This window comes from Etheostoma spectabile, chromosome 2, assembly GCF_008692095.1.
Source record: "Etheostoma spectabile isolate EspeVRDwgs_2016 chromosome 2, UIUC_Espe_1.0, whole genome shotgun sequence".
In the NCBI taxonomy this organism is placed as follows: Eukaryota; Metazoa; Chordata; class Actinopteri; order Perciformes; family Percidae; genus Etheostoma; species Etheostoma spectabile.
The window spans coordinates 31815321-31834943 of NC_045734.1; the positions used below are offsets into that span (position 1 = coordinate 31815321).

Genomic DNA, 19623 nt, shown 5'->3' on the forward strand with positions numbered 1-19623 from the left:
CTCTCCGTTTTCAGAAATAACATCAGTTTTTAGAAAAGTGTTCAGTTACACGTACCCGCGTGACCGAAGAGCACGCCAAACTGGTGTCAGTGTAACAAGAAGATCAAGCCCACGTTAGCCAATCAGAATCCTGAAAATAGCAGCAACAAATCATTTCCTCTCTCTTCTCTTCCTCGTTCGTCTCAGTTTACATGCACAAGAAAGAATTCCAAAATCTCCACTCTGGCCTCAAATTCTCAGTTTGCGTGTAACTAAAGGGAAATGTCTCTGTTTTTCATGCTAACCATGTATGTGTAAACAGGGCCTGAGACGAGGGTCTGGCCAGCAGCGAGTGGTTGCCAAGGAGCAGTGTTGATTAGTGGATGGGTTGCAGGTGGGCAGCTGGGAGCAGGTGAACCAGCTTGGCAAAAATTAGGAGCCGGAAGAGTGAGGGAATCACCACGGCAACAACACAGACAACACACCTACTGCTGACATACCTACTACCTGTAACCGCATAGTTTAACGTCACATGTGAATGTGAAATGTGATCAAAACACGTTCTCCAACCGTGGTTATTACATCATAATCATCCTTTCAGTTGGATTTAGAAAGCATCACAGCACAGAGACGATACTGGTGAAAATGACTAATAACCTAACTGCTAGAGGACAAAGGACGTGTCTCTGGACTGGTTTTATTAGATCTTAGTGTGTGTGTGTGTGTGTGTGTGTGTGTGTGCTGTCTCTGGACTGGTTTTATTAGATCTTAGTGTGTGTGTGTGTGTGTGTGTGTGTGCTGTCTCTGGACTGGTTTTATTAGATCTTAGTGTGTGTGTGTGTGTGTGTGTGTGTGTGTGTGCTGTCTCTGGACTGGTTTTATTAGATCTTAGTGTGTGGTGTGTGTGTGTGTGTGTGTGTGTGTGTGTGTGTGTGTGTGGATGTGTGTGTGTGTGTGTTGTCTCTGTACTTGTTTTTACTAGATCTTAGTATGTGAGTGTGTGTATGTGTGTGTGTGTTGTCTCTGGACTAGTTTACTAGATCTTAGTGGTGTGTGTGTGTGTGTGTGTGTGTGTGTTTCTCTGGACTGGTTTACTAGATCTTAGTGTGTGTGGTGTGTGGTGTGGTGTGTGTGTGTGTGTGTGTGTGTTGTCTCTGGACTGGTTTACTAGATCTTAGTGTGTGTGTGTGTGTGTGTGTTGTCTCTGGACTGGTTTACTAGATCTTAGTGTGTGTGTGTGTGTGTGTGTGTGTGTTGTCTCTGGACTGGTTTACTAGATCTTAGTGTGTGTGTGTGTGTGTGTGTGTGTGTGTTGTCTCGGACTGGTTTACTAGATCTTAGTGTGTGTGGTGTAGGGTTAGGGTGGTGTTGAAGTCACAACCTCCCAGTATGACGGAATGGAGAGAAAGGGTAAAAAATGTGTTCATCGTGGAGTATTATTGGTTCCCATATATAATCAATAATACTCCACGACGAATAATACCGACAATGTCAGAACTCTAATTACTTCTTTTATTTGTTTATTTATTTTAGTTTTAGAGAGATGCTGAGAAACTACAGTGGACACGGAGAAAAGGCTCTTAATTCTTTATTCTTTATATACCATTGGCCACATTTTAAATGTCTGCCAATAGGCCTAAAACGTACATAAAACATACATAAAACATACATAAAACACACATAAACATACATACATACATAAAACATATGTAAAACATACAGCTTATTTTTTGTGACAGAGACTCCAGGTTAATAAGAGTCTGACTGAGCAGCAAGATATAAATTCAGTTGTGATTTTGTGAGAAGTCTGTGTGTGTTCCCATCCAATTAGATTCAATTTGGTACTGATGATTAAACAATAATAACTAACTCTTGTGAAATGATTGGAAACTTGTTAGTGAGCACTAGATTAGGACTGGATTTAAAGCTGATTCTGGTTTCCAACGTCCCCCAGGTGTGTCTGTTAAAACACGGACGGAGAAAACTTCTCTCTGTTGATGCTTTATTACAGTCAAAAACAGGATGAATATGGGGGGGGGGGGGGGTTAGCTCTGCCATGGCTGTGTGTGTGCATGTGTGTGTGGTTCTGCAGAGAAATAAATAACATTGTAAAGGCTACAATACACAATGCACAGGAATCATATGTGTTAGTAAATAACAATAAACCCACTGTTAATTACATTATCTTAATGCAGTGTAACTGTAGCATGTAAATAAGGCACCTAAAATACAAACATGAACAAGGGCGTTCAATAGTGTGTGTGTGTGTGTGTACGTTGGTTTAAATCATATTTATCTGATCGATCTCAATTTGTTAATATTAACGATCCTCCAAGTACGCTAAAGTTATCCATGGCGTTCCACAAGGCTCAGTGCTGGGACCAATTTTATTCTTCTTATATATTATTTATTCTCCTGCTTCTTGGCAATATTATTAGGAAACGCTCTTTTAATTTAAGAGCGTTATGCGGTTGACACCCAAATAAATCTATCAATCAAGCCAGACAAAACCAGACAGCTAGCTAAACTTCAAGCATGCATGAATGATATAAAATCAAGGATAAATACAATTTTCTGATGTTGAATTTAAAATCTTTCTCCTGACCTACAAAGCTCTAAATGGTCAAGGTCCTGCATTAAGTCAAGCATGAGATACTATTAATCCTTTTATATGTTACCCCACTATAACATCTTATTACCATGCTGTAATGAGTGCGTCCAAATTCATTTGTCAATAAAGTCGTCTCCAAAGTCGATCATTTTTCTCAGAGCACTCAGGATCAGAGTGTTGATATCTTCATTCATGGCGATTTCATCACTGTAGTTCTTCACAGGAAAGATGCAGTTCATCGGGATTCCCACTGCAGCGCTGAAGTCATTCATCTGCGTGGTAAACAATGGGAGATATGTGTGTTTCTCTGCTCATATAATGAAAATATTTGGAAGTTAAAACTTAACCCTTGTGTTGTCTTCCCGTCAATATTAAAAATCAACACTTTTGTTGACGCTTGGTATCGATGTTTTTAACTTTTTCTCACTTTTTTGTCCCTTTTTCAACACTTTTGATGCTTTTTTCAATATTTGTCACTTTTCTTGACGTTTTCAACACTACATAACACTAACTTATTAACTTTACTTTTACAGTTATTTTTTGGAATTTATGGTCAATAAACCTCATTTTATATACAAAATGTTTGAGTTGGAAAAGCAGAAATTAAGAATTATTTAGACTAAAATTAAAGGAATGGATGTTGATGGATAATCACAGACTGGAATATGTCAACTTTTACTCAATACTATTCTAAACCACTCTTTCAAAGCTATAAAATTGAACAAGATACCGCAACATAAATGAAAGTGGAGATTTGTGTGGAATCAATCATGTTATCTTGGGTAATTACAACTGGGTAGTTTAAAAAGAACAATGATATAGGAAAATGGGTCAACTTGAACTGAGGACAACACAAGGGTTAAAACTGCATTAGCTGCTTATTTGTTTGATATTAATGAACATCCCTTACGTTCAAGCCATTATTAAATGAGGTGATACAAAGCTAATTAAAGCTGCAAGCAGCGTTGAACGGACCCTCGCTCCTCCATGCGGGTCGGGGTTACTGCTGAATGCGACTCCATGTGGCCATGCATTTACGATGTCGGACACAGCACGCATGTTGGAGTGTGCAGCGTTGGAAATGGTGCATGTGAATGCTGGACTGAGCATAGGGGCGGGGCAAATGACAAAGGAACTTTGAGCTGAGTTCATTGACAACTCACACAAGACCACCTTAAACGGTTCAAATCGTTTGAAGGGGGCGTGTGGGCGTGGTTAAAGTATAGGGGGGCGGCTCAGTATCACATGTGGCCCACACATTCTAAGTTTCATGTAAATCGGGTGTTTGTCATATAAGGCTTCCTGTTGTACCCTGGACTCGTGTGGATCATAAGTCGGGACACCGGGGATGGTTTTGACTCAGCTCCTACACAGTAACAGCTTTCTCGTTCATCGCCAAATGCTCAAACTGGCCGCCACGCCACTCCCACACCATTAGACGTAAAGTTTTTCCGCAAAGCTTGTTGTGTTTCTCAGTGTAAGAAGAAGGAACTTTCTGCTGAGTTCAATGACACCTCACACAAGACTCTACCTTTAACGGTTCAAATGGTATGGAAGGGGGCGTGGCCTGAGTGCATGGTTAACGTATAGGGGGCGGATCAGTATCACTGTGTCACTGTGTCCAGGGGTGACTATGCACTATAGCTTTATATCTCGTGTTGTGGAAGTTTCTGTACAACGAGGGAGGAATTTGAGCGCCAGAAGAGACCTTGTTGAAACAAAATGAAGACAGGCTGAAAACTGGATTAAAGGTTTAGGTAATCGGTGGAAGGGTTTAATTATTTTCTCGAGAGAACAATCAAAATGACAAGAACTGCATTCACCATAAACAGAGATACAAAGTGACCCCACAGTGCTGTGTCCCGCATAGCATATGACAGTTCCTTATATCCCGTTTGCCCCAGCAGAAACCAGACCATGTTTGGAAAATATTCTAATCTTAAACAACACACTTCATCTTCTTCCTCAGACTTCTAGGAGCCACAGTTGTCCCCGTGCATCTGTCTAGTGCGTCAAAAATGACTGTAGCGGTCATTCAATGACCACCCTCTCCACCCCACACTGGTCCAACAGAGGAGCAGCTTCTCTAAGAGGCTCCGACAGTTTAAATGCCGCACGGACCGCTACAGGAAATCATTCCTACCACAGGCAATAAAACTCTTCAACACGTCATCCCTGAGGGGTAGATGAGACTCTGAGACACCACAATACTACAATAAGGGCAACCGGCACGATTGGTTCATTTACATTTTAGCAACTTAAACAGTTGCACATTTTGTTTTTCCCACCTTGTATATATTTAAATATTGTTCTTATATTCTTATATTTTAGTCTTATATTTTGTTGTTATTATTATTATTATTATTATTATTATTTCATGTATATTGTATGTATGTATATTTTGTGTGCTGCTGTAATTTCCCATTTTTTGGGATCAATAAATATCTATCTATCTATCTATCTATCTATCTATCTATCTATCTATCTATCTATCGATCTTAGAAGTCAGAGATTTATCTTGTTTGTAGATTGGTTCAGACTTTACCCTACAGTTTGGGCAAGCTGACCCCTGCATGTCTCTTGCGGCGACCGCTTATCGTTACCATTTGCTTCCAGTGGAGAAATGCAGAGTCATAACATTTTTAGCTGTCTCCAACACTGGAGGACTTACTTTGGGAGATATCTTAGGAGGCACATATTTCAGAGGCATATTCGAAGGATTTTCTTATATTTATAATGAAAAATCTCTTAATAAATGAACAATTATTGAATGAAAATCATTGTCTATGTAATTTTCCCATTACACACGTCAGGTTATATTTCTGTTTGGACTCAGAAAGACAGAAACTCACCTTTTTCTTCAGGTACTTGCTCTTGTACACATTCCTCAGATCCTTTTCAGTTTCAGGACAGGCTAAATCAATGTTGGTGCCTATTGCCATTTGGGGAATCCCTGCAGACAGAAACACACTCAGGATTTAGCTTTTTCAGAAAGTTTCTGTTCATTAAATCCAATAAAAAACTGAACAATCTGTTGGTCCTACTAGAAAGATGGTTGACAAACAAGTCTGTCAAACCCTAACCCACCTAAAAAAGGCACACAAGGCAGGAAAAAACTTGAAGCAACGCTATGTAACTTCTCCCTCTTTGGTCCCTAGGTTGTCTCATTGGAACTACAGCTGTGCGGCGTGGAACATTTTAGATTTTATAGTCCTGATCTTTGTTGTGTGGGCTGTATCTAACTGACAACTTGTTGATGAAATGACTTATGGACTCAGTGGACTTGACACGATGGGTTTTGGTTTGGTTTTTACTGTGACTAACCTGTGTTTGTTTGTTCTCTTTAATGTATGTGGGTGTATTTATATATATAAATATATATAATCATAATATATATACATATAATAAGATTTCCCATGTTCCAATTGTTGTTTGTTCTATTTAATGCATGAGATCTATGTGAAGCACTTTTGTGCAAACTTGTTTGCTTTTGAAGTGGTATATACATGAAATAAATAAAATAAACTTAAACTTCATAAACTTAAACATATCTGTAATTGCTCTACAAGGGGATGAGTGATTTCAGTTTTCTTTTATGAGTTTGAGCCTAAAAAACATTTGTTCACTTAGTCATTGTGTCTTATTTAGCGTAGGTAGATGGACACAAAATGGTAATTTTATCCACTTCAAATGACTTTGAATAAAATATATTATATTCTTACCCATGTCACTAGCTACCTCTCTGATTGCCGACATCTTCTTCAGAACTGAGTCTGTAATTTCTGCTGAGTTAGCAGAAAGCACACAAACCAGAACATGAACTCTGTCATCTGCTGAGGGACTTGGGTTGTAGCCTGGATCCTTAGTAGTCAGAGGAGATGCAGGGTTGAACTAGAAAACATAATTACATTATGACATGTTCATTTAAAAAGTGTTAAATAAATAAGTGTCAAATTCTTGAGAACCAATACAACAAAACATCAGCTTAAGAGAAACCAAAATCACTTAGTGTTCTATCTTAAAACCAGGCCATCCCTGACCAATATGGCTGGTTTTAGTGATGAACAGTCACAATAAAGGTAACGGAACAGTGACAACAAATGGTATTCGTAGTAGTTCATGTCATAGCAGGGCGCTGCAGGGCGTTACAAGGTGTAACGTGGCACAGCAGGACATAGGTGGGTATAGCAGGACGGAGCGGAGTCTTCAGTTGGCAGCTGTCTTTGAATGTCTGGTGGTTGGTGTTGTGGTGCCGCTCGAGATTTCCTTTTTTACATAGTGCCATTCTGATTGGCCAATACATACATACTTTTCTCGTATCTCATTGGACGCTCAGCGCCGCTGAAAGAGACGCCATTAAACAGCAAGGGGTTCAAGAGTCACCATACCTTATTTAAAACAGTGTCACCATATGTGAAAAGGGCCACAGCAAAAAGACAGAGCAGAACAATGCAGCTTGTTCAGGGTTTTCATGTGTACACCTGTAGGTCTACACTTCGCATCAGACGTTAACACCAACTGTACCAAAACACCAAAGTGGACTACTATCACATGTGACTATAACCGGTCATGAAATGGTCTACCGTGCGGACAGACAGCAGTCGGAGCTCAGAAGGAGAGCTCTGCGTCCGTTAGCAGCGGCTTCTCGCTGCGCAGCCAGTACCCGGAGCAGCATGATCACAGGGTTCAGCGTTATTTCACAGCGGAGCGTTCAGTTCCAGTCAAAACAATGCAGCTACGCTGTCTTTTCAGCGCCAGACGCACACGTGAAATATCAGCTGAGGATGAGAGGGAGGCTGGCTGCTGAAAATCTGAAGTTTTGGTGCCTGGGATTTTTCTTTGTCGATGGCTACAAACCTCTTTTGGCCGCGCCAAAACTTTCTCTTTGCAGGAAAAGCCCTGCCTGACCCTGCTGCGTATTGTTAATGTTTAACGTTGTCATGACTAAAACAACAATTCAAAAGAAATATACTGATATGTGAATAAATCACAGGAAAATAAACACCCCAGTGTGTGAAGACCTTTAACCCTAGTTCACACCAAAGATTCACAACAAGACCAGTGTAGCCGTCCAGCCGTTCTGCAGCGTTCTGAAAGCCAGTTCACACCAACGCCACCACGTTCTAACGCCACCAGCTAACTTCTCTATTGGCTGTTGAACAGGAGACGTCTCTCATGTCCTAAAACCAGCCTCTGGAGACGCCACCATCTGACTTCTCTATTGGCGGAAGCAGGAGACATCTCCTGAAGACTTGACCAGCTGAGTTGCAGCGACACCATCAGCTGGTTTGAGCTGAATTGGACTGAGGCCTCTGAACTGGGCTTAAGACTAAAAAAGTAAGTATGATGGTTTTAGTACTGCTGAAGTTCTTCTACAGCCTATCTTCTATCCATTTCTTGGGCATGTGCACACACCGGACCTTATACAGTGTTTACAGGGCGTAACCAATCCTAATAAATATTTTGGGTGAAGTGGTTAAAAACAGATCTGCTTTGTTAAGAAGGTTTAATGTTGACTTCTCTTATTTTTCTCCTAACAGGAAATTAGGAGAATGAAGGTAATAGCAAGTAGATATGAAAAATATAAAAACTTTTGTTGTTAGGGAAGGATCCAGGCGGAATTATGTTTCCTTTAAAACATGTTTGATGTTGTCCATCATGTCAAAAGTTCAATGATAAGAGAATTGTACCTTGTAGCCTTCCTTCACATGTCCTTTCAGGGCCAGTTTGATGTCTTCAGCATGAACTCCGCCCTCTTTCTCCAGACCCATGATGTCATTGAAGACAAAATTACAATATGTCTTTGACTGGCCTCTTCCACTCCGGATTTTATGAGTTTCATACTGTAACACAAAAAGATAAAATTATTGTGTTAATAACAATGATTATCGCAAAGATTGTGTGCCCATCCCATCTTCTGGCAGGTGCAGGAAAATTAATAACAATAATACATTGCTTTATGCTCCAAAGATTTAATACAAAAGGCAAATGTTGCATTTTTTTCACAATGCTACAGACTTTTGATTCTGCAGTGTTTATTTTGTTAAACATCCCTGGAAGAAAGAACCGATACAATTAATCAGTAAACTTCAACATTAAAAAATGTATTTCCTGCAGAAAATGCATGTGAATGCTGAATAGAGAAATTGCTAAAACTAAACTGGATTACCGTTAATTGCTTAAATGTGAAAGAAGTAGTGAGAATGGTTAGAAAACTGGGAATGGTTTTAATTAGTATGAATTTCATTGAAGTTGAAAATAACCACTAATGTATAAAATAGGTGGAATAATAAAGTTTAAAAAAAAATGCTAATACTGAAGACAAACTGAATTTCTGGACTCACAGTGTCTGAAATATGAGACCTGCTGTCTAGTCTCCACTGTGTGTGTATGTGCTTTGCTCAACCAATCAGCACGCAGTTCATCTATTTATTCATAAGAATACCATATTTGGAAGAAAAGCACCCAATTAGAATAGCAGCCAGGTCATTTTTAGCCCAACCAATGTTACATTAGTAGCAGACCTTAAGGAACAGAAATACTAATCATTCTATCAGCCCTTTAATCTCACTAATGGTAAGGCTCTTTGTCTCCCTCACAAATAAATAGTCTCTTTTAACAGCAGTGCAAACACTGCAGAATCTTTATTGCATTGACAGCAAATGTTAGAATCAGGCCATCTGCCAAATCTGGGTCCATTTAGACCAATGCAGGGGTCCATGTAGCGATGTCTGATGTAATACAACTGGATACAGATTCATATCTGTCAGTATTTACACCCCTAGTCTGAATGCTTCATTATGACAGCCTGCTGTGTGACTCAACACAAATCTAAAGTGTTCCTACTTTTTTGGAACAACTTTGTTCAGAGGTAGTTGAACTGGCCAAAGCAGGAATAGCCATTCTGCCTCGCATGACGCTGCTGACAGAGTTGATGAAGCTGGACTTCCCAGCTCCGACGGGTCCGTACAGAAGAATTCGTACATATTTGATGTCATCGCGTTCAGGCTTATAGTCCTTCAAATACTGGAGATCCCTCGCATTGTCTCTGTTAAAACAAGATTAAAATTTATATATACAGTTGGGTTTGAAAGTTCGGGCCCCCCAAGTAAAAATTTGTATGTGCATAAAGAAGCCACGAAAAGATGGAAAAATCTCCCAAAGGCATCAAATGACAGATTAGACATTCGTATAATATCTCACTAAATATGTCACTAAAAGTTAGATTTTATTTCCATCATTTACAGTTTAAAAATAACAGAAAACAAAAAAAGGTGTCTGCAAAAGTTTGGGCATCCTGCAGAGTTAAAACCTTGTACTGCCCTCGTACATCAAGAGGCGTGAACTGCAGGTTCTGCCATGGCCTTCACGATCTCCTGACCTCAACATAATGTAAATCAATGGATAGACCTTAAAGGAGCAGAAACCTCAAAGAACTGGAAGACTTCTGGAAGGAAGAATGGGTGAAGATACCTCAAACAAGGGGGGGGGTTCAAGGTATTAACTCTGCAGGGGGGCCTGAACGTTGCAGATGCCATTTTTTTGTTTTCTGTTATTTTGAAAGTGTAAATGATGAAATAAAATCTAACTTTATGTGACATATTATACGAATGTCTAATCTGTCATCTGATGACTTTTGGAGATTTTTTTATATTTTCTTGGCTTCTTTATGCACATTAATACACATTTTTACCTGGGGTGCCCAAACTTTCAAACCCCACTGTAAGTCATTATAGTTTTTAAATTTTTTTTTAAATAATTGAAGATATTTATAATTTTTTATTATTTGCGTATTTCAAGGAGAAAGTGGTACATACATCTAAATATAGGTTTGTATGAAAGCTAAAGTGTGTATGCTGGATGAGGTGAAGGTAGTTCACATCTAGGTGGAAGGCTTACTCAAAAGTTTTAATTTATAATTAATCAGGTTAATGTAATATTCAGTTCATGAAATTCAAGTTTAATATAGTGAAGGATAAACTTACCCCCAGGCAATATGTCTCCATGGTTCATTAAAAGCTGAAGAGGAAGTATAATTCTTTAAGAAATAAGCAAATATTTGAATGCACAAATCAATAATATATTATTATAATAAAAGTGTAATTTCAGAAAGAAACTTAATATCTTACTGAGAGAAGGCACTTCTGAAAAGAAAAATGATTTAGGAAACATACGTTAGTACTAGAGGTGCATAAAATAAATAAATATTCCAATGTACAACTTCAAAAATATAAATAGAGAAATTTTAAGCTCAACAACATGAAATGTCTTTCTATAAATCATCAAAACATAATTTACTGAAAAAGGAGAAATATCCTTACCAGGTTGACTGTTTCCATTACCCATCCTGTAGCTGTTGTAGATCTGCAGCAAAGAGAAGGAAGAGTGTCTTTATATCCCCCCTTCTTGTTTCATATACCCCGAGAAAGAAATCCACCAGCTTCTAATACATCAGCACTGGAGCTGTTCTTGGCTCAAAGATCCCAGTCAGGTTTTAGTTATCCTCAATATGCAATGTTTCTAAAAAGCTGGTGTATTTCTTTTAAATCATGTGATCCAGGAGACAGGGAAGGGGGGGATTAATGGTTTCTAAGAAGCAAGTGTATTTCATTTAAATCACGTGGTCGATGAAACAAGGAGGGGGGGGGGGGGGGCAGGGCGTCTTATGAAGAGACTCTGTCTTCTTTTTGCTGCAGAGCAACATCAGCTACAGGATGGGTGAGCAGCAGGACAGTCAAGGTAAGCATATTACTCCTCTCTCAGTAAATGGTGTGCTGATTAACTGAATGTGTAAATGTGGTTTCTGTAAAACTATCAATACACCGAGTATCTGGATTCAGACTAAATAAATAAAACACCGCTTCTAGTTTCTCTGTCAGACGAAACACATATCCTCATGTCGTCGTTCCTCCAATCAGTCTCAACATCAGAATCTAAATCCTAGTTGGATTTTAGAAAGGAGTAACTGTTGACCTGCTAGCTGCTAACAGCCCACTATCCTAAAATTAATGAGATGCTAAAACTGAGTTGTTCAATCATACCTTGTTTTTATTACCTTTCCTACATTTTCGGATGTCATTTTTACCTGTTTGCTTATTTTCTTTGTAATTGGATGTAAGTGCTTTCATTTTTTGAAGTGGTGAGTTTACAATGTAATGTCTGCAACTTTAGTTAGACTTTTTGATTTGTTCTATTGTAACTAGCATATGTTGAGAGTAGTTAGGTCTAGAGCTATGTGTTGCTGATCCCAATTCTTAGAACGTTATTAGCTACTTTAGCTTAGCCATTAGCATTGGCTAACTCTTGTCCCTCTCCTGCTCTCTCTTGCTCTGTGTGTCAGATGTTTAGCTATTCCTCTGCCTCCTTTAGTGATGACGATACATGTAATAAATTGTTAAATGGACTATATTTGCTTCCCTGGAGGCGGGGCTTAGTTAGTCTGAGGCACGGCTCCGCACCATGGAATCAGGATCATATGCTTCCAGTGCCAGCATCCCAAAGCCAACATACTGCAGCTTCTGTTAGCAGCATTCATCCCACTTTGGACGGAGCCGCTCTCACATCAAAAAATATGACTGAGTCTCTTATCGGCCATAAACCATGACAACCCGAGTCTGATCTAGTAATCAGTAGGAATAACTCCTCTGTGCTTACACTGGAGCAGTCACCCACTCATAGTCTAATAACCACGGTGTCCTTACCCCGACTCAGATCGGTTTATCAAAGGTAAACAAAAGAGGGCTATACTTAGTTAGGGTTCAACGTGGAGAGTATGACCTAGGGCCACTCCTGACAATTATAATTTGGTTTTGAGTGGTTACAAAGGTGAGTGTAATTTTACTACCAGGTTTTTTTTTCCTTTTAAAATGAATAATGTTAACAAGTTTGTTCATCTTTCAGAAAGTTCATCATCTTTATGGCATAAAAGCACAGTGAAGGTGTTCCAGGTCGTCACTGGTCAGACCTTTGGTGCTGATCAGGACATACTCAAACAGGTGAAGAACTTGGGATGGTTCACATGGACGGTGAACACCACAAGAAACCTGCAGGAATGTGATGTCATCATCCTCTTCTGTCCAATAATGTCTCGTGTTGGATCAGATGTGGAGGCAGCCATGAGAGAGGATTCAGGTAACAGATTAACGGTCAGATGATTCTGTAGCTCACGTTCTGTTTCTTCATCTGAACGTGAACAGGACCAGTTTTTCCTTTACATTACATACTGTACATATGAACAAACCCTTCCTGACAGGAGGAGAATAAGCTTGTTTGACATGCAGGACGTTCCAGCAGTAAAGGATATTACAGCAGGGCTGCAGTCCAAAAGTCCTTCAAGTGCCTTACCAAACCACGTTTCCTTAACCCTGATGGTAATGGTCATGAGATCAAAGGAACGTGTGAAGGAGAATTCAAAATCAACCAGGAAAAGACAAGCGTGGTGACATAACCACGGGACGGTGGATGTTAGTAACGTAGGTCTGCAGGCGCATCTGGATACTTCACCCCGTGCGTTCCAAATGTGATGTTTCACGCAGGCTTAAAGCCTAAAAGAAGGTTTTGTTGTTTGTTGTTGTTTCCGGGCGTTACCATCTCCCCTGTCAAAAATAGTTGATCTCCAAATGCAACTAACAAAGAGGAGAGTAAAAAGAGTTCCAAAAGCTCAGTTCCATATAAATGCACGGATAATGTGTTGTTTTGTTGTTAGTGAGACACCATATTGACCTTGTAGTTGAAAAAGGAGCATCATATAAGAATCATATTTCCTCCTGTGAAGTCCAATCATCTGCAATCAGAGATGGACTCGTTATGACTGGCGAGATGGACGACGACTGGAAAAAAAACAACAGATAAAGTAGGTTGATCAAAATCTCTATTTTTACTGCACACCTTATAATGATTATGATTGGCAAAATGATGATGCGTCGCTTTAGATTTGGCTGCCACAAGGACGGCATCCTCTCCTTCCTTTAGTAAAGGATGGTCCAGTGTATGCTATGCTAAAGGAGGGAACAAAGGCAGTATTGAAGCATCTTTTTCTTATGTGGTGGAAGTTTCTGTTCAGCGAGGGAGGAATTGTGTTGAAGAAGAGACCTTGTTGAGACTAAATAAAGACAGGCTGCAAACTGGACTAAAGGTTTAGGTATTCGGTGGAAGGGTTTAATTCTTTTCTGCAGAAACAATCAAATTACGAGAACAGCTTTCACAATGCACAGAGTAACAAAGTGGCAACAGTTCTGGTCCATACAATCAGTAATACACCTCCTTATATCACCGTGCATCTGCGTCAAGAATGACTTTAGCCGTCATTCTGTCTGAGAAAAGAGATTTATCTCGTCTGTCGGATGCTTCATGGCTCCAACCTGGTTTACAGTGGAGAAATATAGAGTCATAACATTTTCAGCTGTCTCCAACCTTGGAGGACTTACTTTAGGAGACACATATCTCAGAGGCACATTTGAAGGATTTACCCACAAGAAAAAATCACTTTATAAATCAACAATTATTTAAAGAAAATCATTGTCTATGTAATTTTCCCATTACATTCCTCACTTTTAATCACAACACAATTGAAAATTACTAAAAGGCATGCATATTTATATGTCCCCACAAAGAAACATTTTTGTGAGGGATTTAAACCTCTGGGTTCAAGCTATCCCTACAAACATTCAAAGAAAACATGAGAATTCGAATGGATTATATGACTCTAAATCCTACGGGATTTCAGAGGCTGAGTCTAAATTGAATTCGTCCTCTTTGTAAGAGGGCAAATCAAACAGATCAGAATTATCTTCATTTACTTGCAAAGCCTGATACTGGACCCTTTCAAAAGTAAACACAGATGAAATCATGTTCTTAATTAATGGAACAATGCTGCAAATAGCAATCAGACAGAAAATCATTACAGAAATCACTGGAATAACAATCTTCCACATCGAAGCCTGACTGTTTATCTGTGATAGATTTTTTTTTTGCGAAAAATCCTGATAAACAGCTATGAAGACGGTTTATCTGTAAAGATTTCAAAATCTATTCGTCACCCCGTTCTCGCCAGTATTAGATGAAATGATGTCAATTCTCTTTTTATCTGTTATACATAACAACCTGGGTGCCAAAGAAAACCCTTTTTTTTTTTTTTTTTTTTTTTTTGTACACAACCCAAAGTTTCCCAAAACAAAAGATAGACTTTCACCGAATACCCCCAGTGGAACCACGGTCAGTATCTGTCTCACAAACTGTCTCAATATCCAATTCAAATTATTTGTAAGTGAAACTTCAACTTACCCCCGCTGTTTGAAATTGCTTCCTTTTCGTTTGGATTTCAGAGTGGAGTCAGCGAGCCCTCCGTGGTTTCTGACCCTCTTTCTCTCAAAGATGTTTTGGCGAGGTTTAGAGGCAGGTGATCATCAGATCCCTGGATGATCTGTCATCAGTCACCAGCAGAGTCCCGGACTGATCCCTCTTTGAAATCCTGCCGACAACGCCAAGTTTGTGGTGGAAGTTTCTGTTCAGCGAGGGAGGAATTTGTGTTGAAGAATTGACCTTGTTGAAACAAAATAAAGACAGGCTGCATACTGGACTAAAGGTTTAGGTATTCGGTGGAAGGGTTTAATTCTTTTCTGCAGAAACAATCAAATGACGAGAACAGCTTTCACAATGCACAGAGTAACAAAGTGGCAACAGTTCGGGTCCATACAATCAGTAATACACCTCCTTATATCACCGTGCATCTGCGTCAAGAATGACTTTAGCCGTCATTCTGTCTGAGAAAAGAGATTTATCTCGTCTGTCGGATGCTTCATGGCTCCAACCTGGTTTACAGTGGAGAAATATAGAGTCATAACATTTTCAGCTGTCTCCAACCTTGGAGGACTTACTTTAGGAGACACATATCTCAGAGGCACATTTGAAGGATTTACCCACAAGAAAAAAATCACTTAATAAATGAACAATTATTTAAAGAAAATCATTGTCTATGTAATTTTCCCATTGCACTTATCACTTGGATAATTCCAACGACTCTTATCATGGCGGCCACTGCTATAAATATCTATTTTCGGGTCATTTCACTCCATCAGCAAACTAGACCATTGGACCTGAGCCCAGCTCTGTGCCCTGGGCTTTACAGGAAGTCTCTAATCTTTCTCTCCTGTTTCTCCTGTTTCAGTATCCTCTGGAAGTAAGCCAGTCATTCTAGTGCTGCTGCATCACACCAGAGACCCCGACTACTCAACCGATGTCAGGAGATGGTCTGAGACCTTTCCGAACGTCGTGTTGGATGTTCACGTTCTCTTCCACGAGACTCAGCCGGGGTTACTGCACTGTCCAAGAAATGACCAGGCCATCAATCAAATACAAAAAGAGTTAAGGAAACATAGTGGCTAAATTTGTAGCATCAAGCAACAGAACAGCCCTTATTAATTATTCAGTCAATCATTTTCAATAATTATTGAAGCCAGAGAAGTTATTTTTTAGTTAGAATATAGAGAATGATCCCAGATGCCAAATGTTCTTCATGAATCGTCTGCTGTAAAAAACTTCCTCCAGGAGGTTCCGCAGGTTGTAAAAATCCTTCAGTTCATGTCATTAACAGAGAATCATGTTCATCTGTCTGTAGTCCGTGTCACTGTCGTACAAGAAAAGTAATATAAATAAATGCTTTAAATATTTAAAATATCAGCTTCATAACAGGTCATATTAACGTGATTTCTTAATCAATCAATTAATGTGCAAATGCCACAGCACTACTAAGGCAATACCACGGCGCTACCAGGGCAATACCACGGCGCTACCACAGGACTACCACAGCATTACCAAGGCAATACCACGGCATTACCGGGGCATTTCCATGGCACTACTGTGGTAGTCCCGTGGTAATGCAGTGGTAGTGCCGTGATAGTCCCGCAGTAGTGGGGTGGAAATGTCCCGGTAGTGCCGTGGTTGTGCTGTGGTAGTAACACGGTAGTGCCGTGATAGACTCCATGTAAACAAACAGTAATTTTAGCATCGTAAAACAAACTTCATTCAAAGTTGACTGAAACCAAATAAAACTATGAACATCTGTTTTTGGTCTTCTTTACTCTTTTCCAACCATGAAAAACTCTAGTGTTGGTTGAAATATGTGAATTGAAACCGTGCTTGATATCTGAATGCCCATTCAGCCCAATAAACGGCAAAGTCATGTCTTTGGTTTAAAGTTTTAATCACGTTTCTACTTTAAAGTATGGCAACACAGCATGGCCCCCAAAGGCGATGAGCGATGTTTTGCCTATTTTGTGAAAACCGTGCAGAAAATCTCTTAGAAAAGTCATAGCACACCATTTCCGATCATTACACACGTTTTGATGCATTTTGTGTGCACGCATCATTGTTATTGCAGCAATCAGCACAATGAATAAACACCTAAAATACTTTTTGACTGAAGCTTTATTTCACAAATCACCTATTATCCTTTACAATTTCTACCACAAACTTGGTGTCAGAAGTGGGATGGCCTGTGTAATTTGTGTCTGGAGCCCAGTTCAACTGTGAGTGATCATCCTGGGACAGAACATCTCCAGCCTCTACCTCATTGATGTTTCAGAAAGGAGAGGACCCAGTCAGTCACCACCATCATCTCAAGAGACTCCGTCCACTCTATCGTAAGCAGTGAGAAATCTGAAATAATTCAACTTGGACCGATTTGTCTATGACCACTTTATAAGGTTTTGGGTTTTGATCTATTCTCCCACTTCCGCTTTTTGGTCCGGGCATTAAGGCCTCTTCACTCCCACATCTTCCCCCTCTCCCCACTTTCATGCTGTCCTGGTGATTAAAGGCGGAAATGCCCAAAAAACAATCTTAAAAGAATGAAATAGTATCTCCTTGGTCTTGGCAGTCTGGGCTCTGTCATAGTAACACAGCACACACACACACACACACACACACACACACACACACACCGTCCCTCCCTGTGGACCCTGTGTGGACAGGTTGCTGGTCTCAGTGTGACAGCAAAACAGGATAAAGGTTCAGCTGCTGCCTCAGTCTGCTGTAGTCAGGGGAGGGTGCTGTGTATTATTCTAAATGTTCACATACACTGATGCAAAGCCTTTTTCTGAATGTCTTTATGAATGTATTAACTGAAAAGACAACATGATTAACATAAACACTATATACAGTATTAATGGCTGATAACCACTGATTTCTCAGCTTTTAGAAGACAAAAAACTTTCATTAGCTTTGAAAGCTTTTCAGATTGCAATTCACTTGCGGAAAAGGAGTTTTTTGTTAAGTTGATTGTGCATTTAGTTTATGTAACACTGACCTTTTTCCACCCATTTGTATTTTTGAACTATTTGAGATGGGTTAATTATGCTGAATATTATCGCGCCCAATTGTTAGAAATGTGCACTTTATGAAAATTACATGAATGCAGGTTTATTCTAAGTGTTGCGTCTACTGTTAAAATAGGACATTTTGCTGTGAACATTTTAATCTCATTTACTGTATCTCCATCTGTTCTCACTTGTCTTCTTCCAGCTCTGCTGCTGTGCAGACATGATGAGCAACAACAGCCTGAATCCTTTGTATTTTCGGTTCACTCTGTTTGCAGACTTTGGGCCCCTCAGATATCTGTTCTTCAGTCTGTGTCTGTTGCTCTACATGACTATTGTCTCTGCTAACGTTGTCATTATTCTGACAGTCTGTCTGGAGAAGTCTCTGCATCAGCCCATGTATATTTTTATCAGCTGTCTGTCTTTTAACTCTCTGTACGGCTCAGCCGGCTTCTTCCCCAGGTTTCTGATGGACATTCTGTCTGACACTCATTTAATCTCACGTCCGTCATGTTTCATTCAGATATATGTTATTAACACCTATTTATCATGTGAGATGACTTTCCTCAGCATCATGGCCTATGATAGATTTGTTGCTATTTGCCAGCCTTTACACTATCACAGTAAAATGACATTTAAGATGGTAACACATCTTGTGATGTTTGCCGTGCTCATCCCTGCATTTGGTGTGGGTTTTGTGATTTATCTTAGTGTCCGATTACCGCTGTGTGGCAATAACCTGAATAGGCTGTTCTGTTCCAACTGGCCTGTGGTTCAGCTCTCCTGTGTGGACACAACTCTGAACAACATAGTAGGTCAGTATCTTGTGGTGACAACCACCTTTGTCCCTCTCTTCTTCGTCCTGTACACCTATCTCCGTATTCTGCTTGTCTGCAGGAGAAGCTCGTCTGAATTCAGAGGAAAGGCGTTCCAGACCTGCCTCCCTCACATCATCACATTCATCACCTATTCTCTCTCTGTCTTCTGTCTGTCTTGACTCGATTTGATCCTGATAAAAAGAATCCTTTCATCACAGTTGTTTTATCTTTACAGTATTTGATGGTCCCCCCCATTAATAACCCTCTAGTTTACGGCCTGAGTCTGCCTCAAATCAAAGGAGTGATTGTTAGATCTTTGAAGAAGGACCCTTCTGTGAAAGTTTAAGACTCAGCGTTGCACTATTTTTAACAATGAAGCTCTAAATCACAACATATGCTTCTGTAAATGTTTACTGTATCTGTCCATCGATTTTGTTCATCAAGGTTAAATTATATGTTTGAAACTCACGTTGTCGGTTTCTACAAGGTAATAGAATATTAAATTAATCACAAATAAATGTTAAAGCACGTGTTGAATATATGTTAAATATACTATGTGATGCTTTTTCATGCAGATTGAACTGTCAATAAATATTGTGCCTTTGAAATCATAACCTAGAAAAGTGGTTTCTGTTTTTTTTTTTACTTCAAGGATCCCTAAACTGACACAAATTAGGTTGTTTCCTTTGGATGTTTTATTATAGAAAGGCTATAAAATTCATGAAGTAGATAGTCATGTCACAGTGTCAACATGAAATATAAAACTATGAAATATAGGAATATAAAATATAAAAATATAAAGTGTAGGTAGTGCAGACAATTAAAAGAGGGGGGGGGGGGTACCTGGTGCACAGTCCTGAGTCCTGAGAGCAATTATATACATATATAAAATAGATTTGCA

At 39.5% G+C, this 19623-nt stretch overlaps 2 protein-coding genes across 2 annotated transcripts; one reads left to right on the forward strand and one right to left on the reverse strand.

The window, feature by feature from the left end:
* Positions 1 to 2699: 2699 nt before the first annotated feature.
* On the reverse strand, positions 2700 to 9667 carry LOC116703671 (interferon-induced protein 44). The gene is made up of 5 exons (XM_032538573.1): positions 9437 to 9667; positions 8281 to 8433; positions 6313 to 6481; positions 5443 to 5543; positions 2700 to 2862 (listed from the first exon to the last, which is right to left on the reverse strand). The coding sequence occupies exons 1-5, from the start codon at positions 9503 to 9505 to the stop codon at positions 2704 to 2706; spliced, it is 651 nt and encodes a 216-aa protein (XP_032394464.1). The 5' UTR covers positions 9506 to 9667; the 3' UTR covers positions 2700 to 2703.
* An 8132-nt stretch (positions 9668 to 17799) lies between these two features.
* Positions 17800 to 19068, forward strand: LOC116702510 (olfactory receptor 56A4-like). The gene is given in 2 exon segments (XM_032536749.1): positions 17800 to 18890; positions 18893 to 19068. Coding segments are annotated over 2 exon segments (939 nt in total). The 5' UTR covers positions 17800 to 18127.
* The last annotated feature ends 555 nt before the right edge of the window (positions 19069 to 19623 follow it).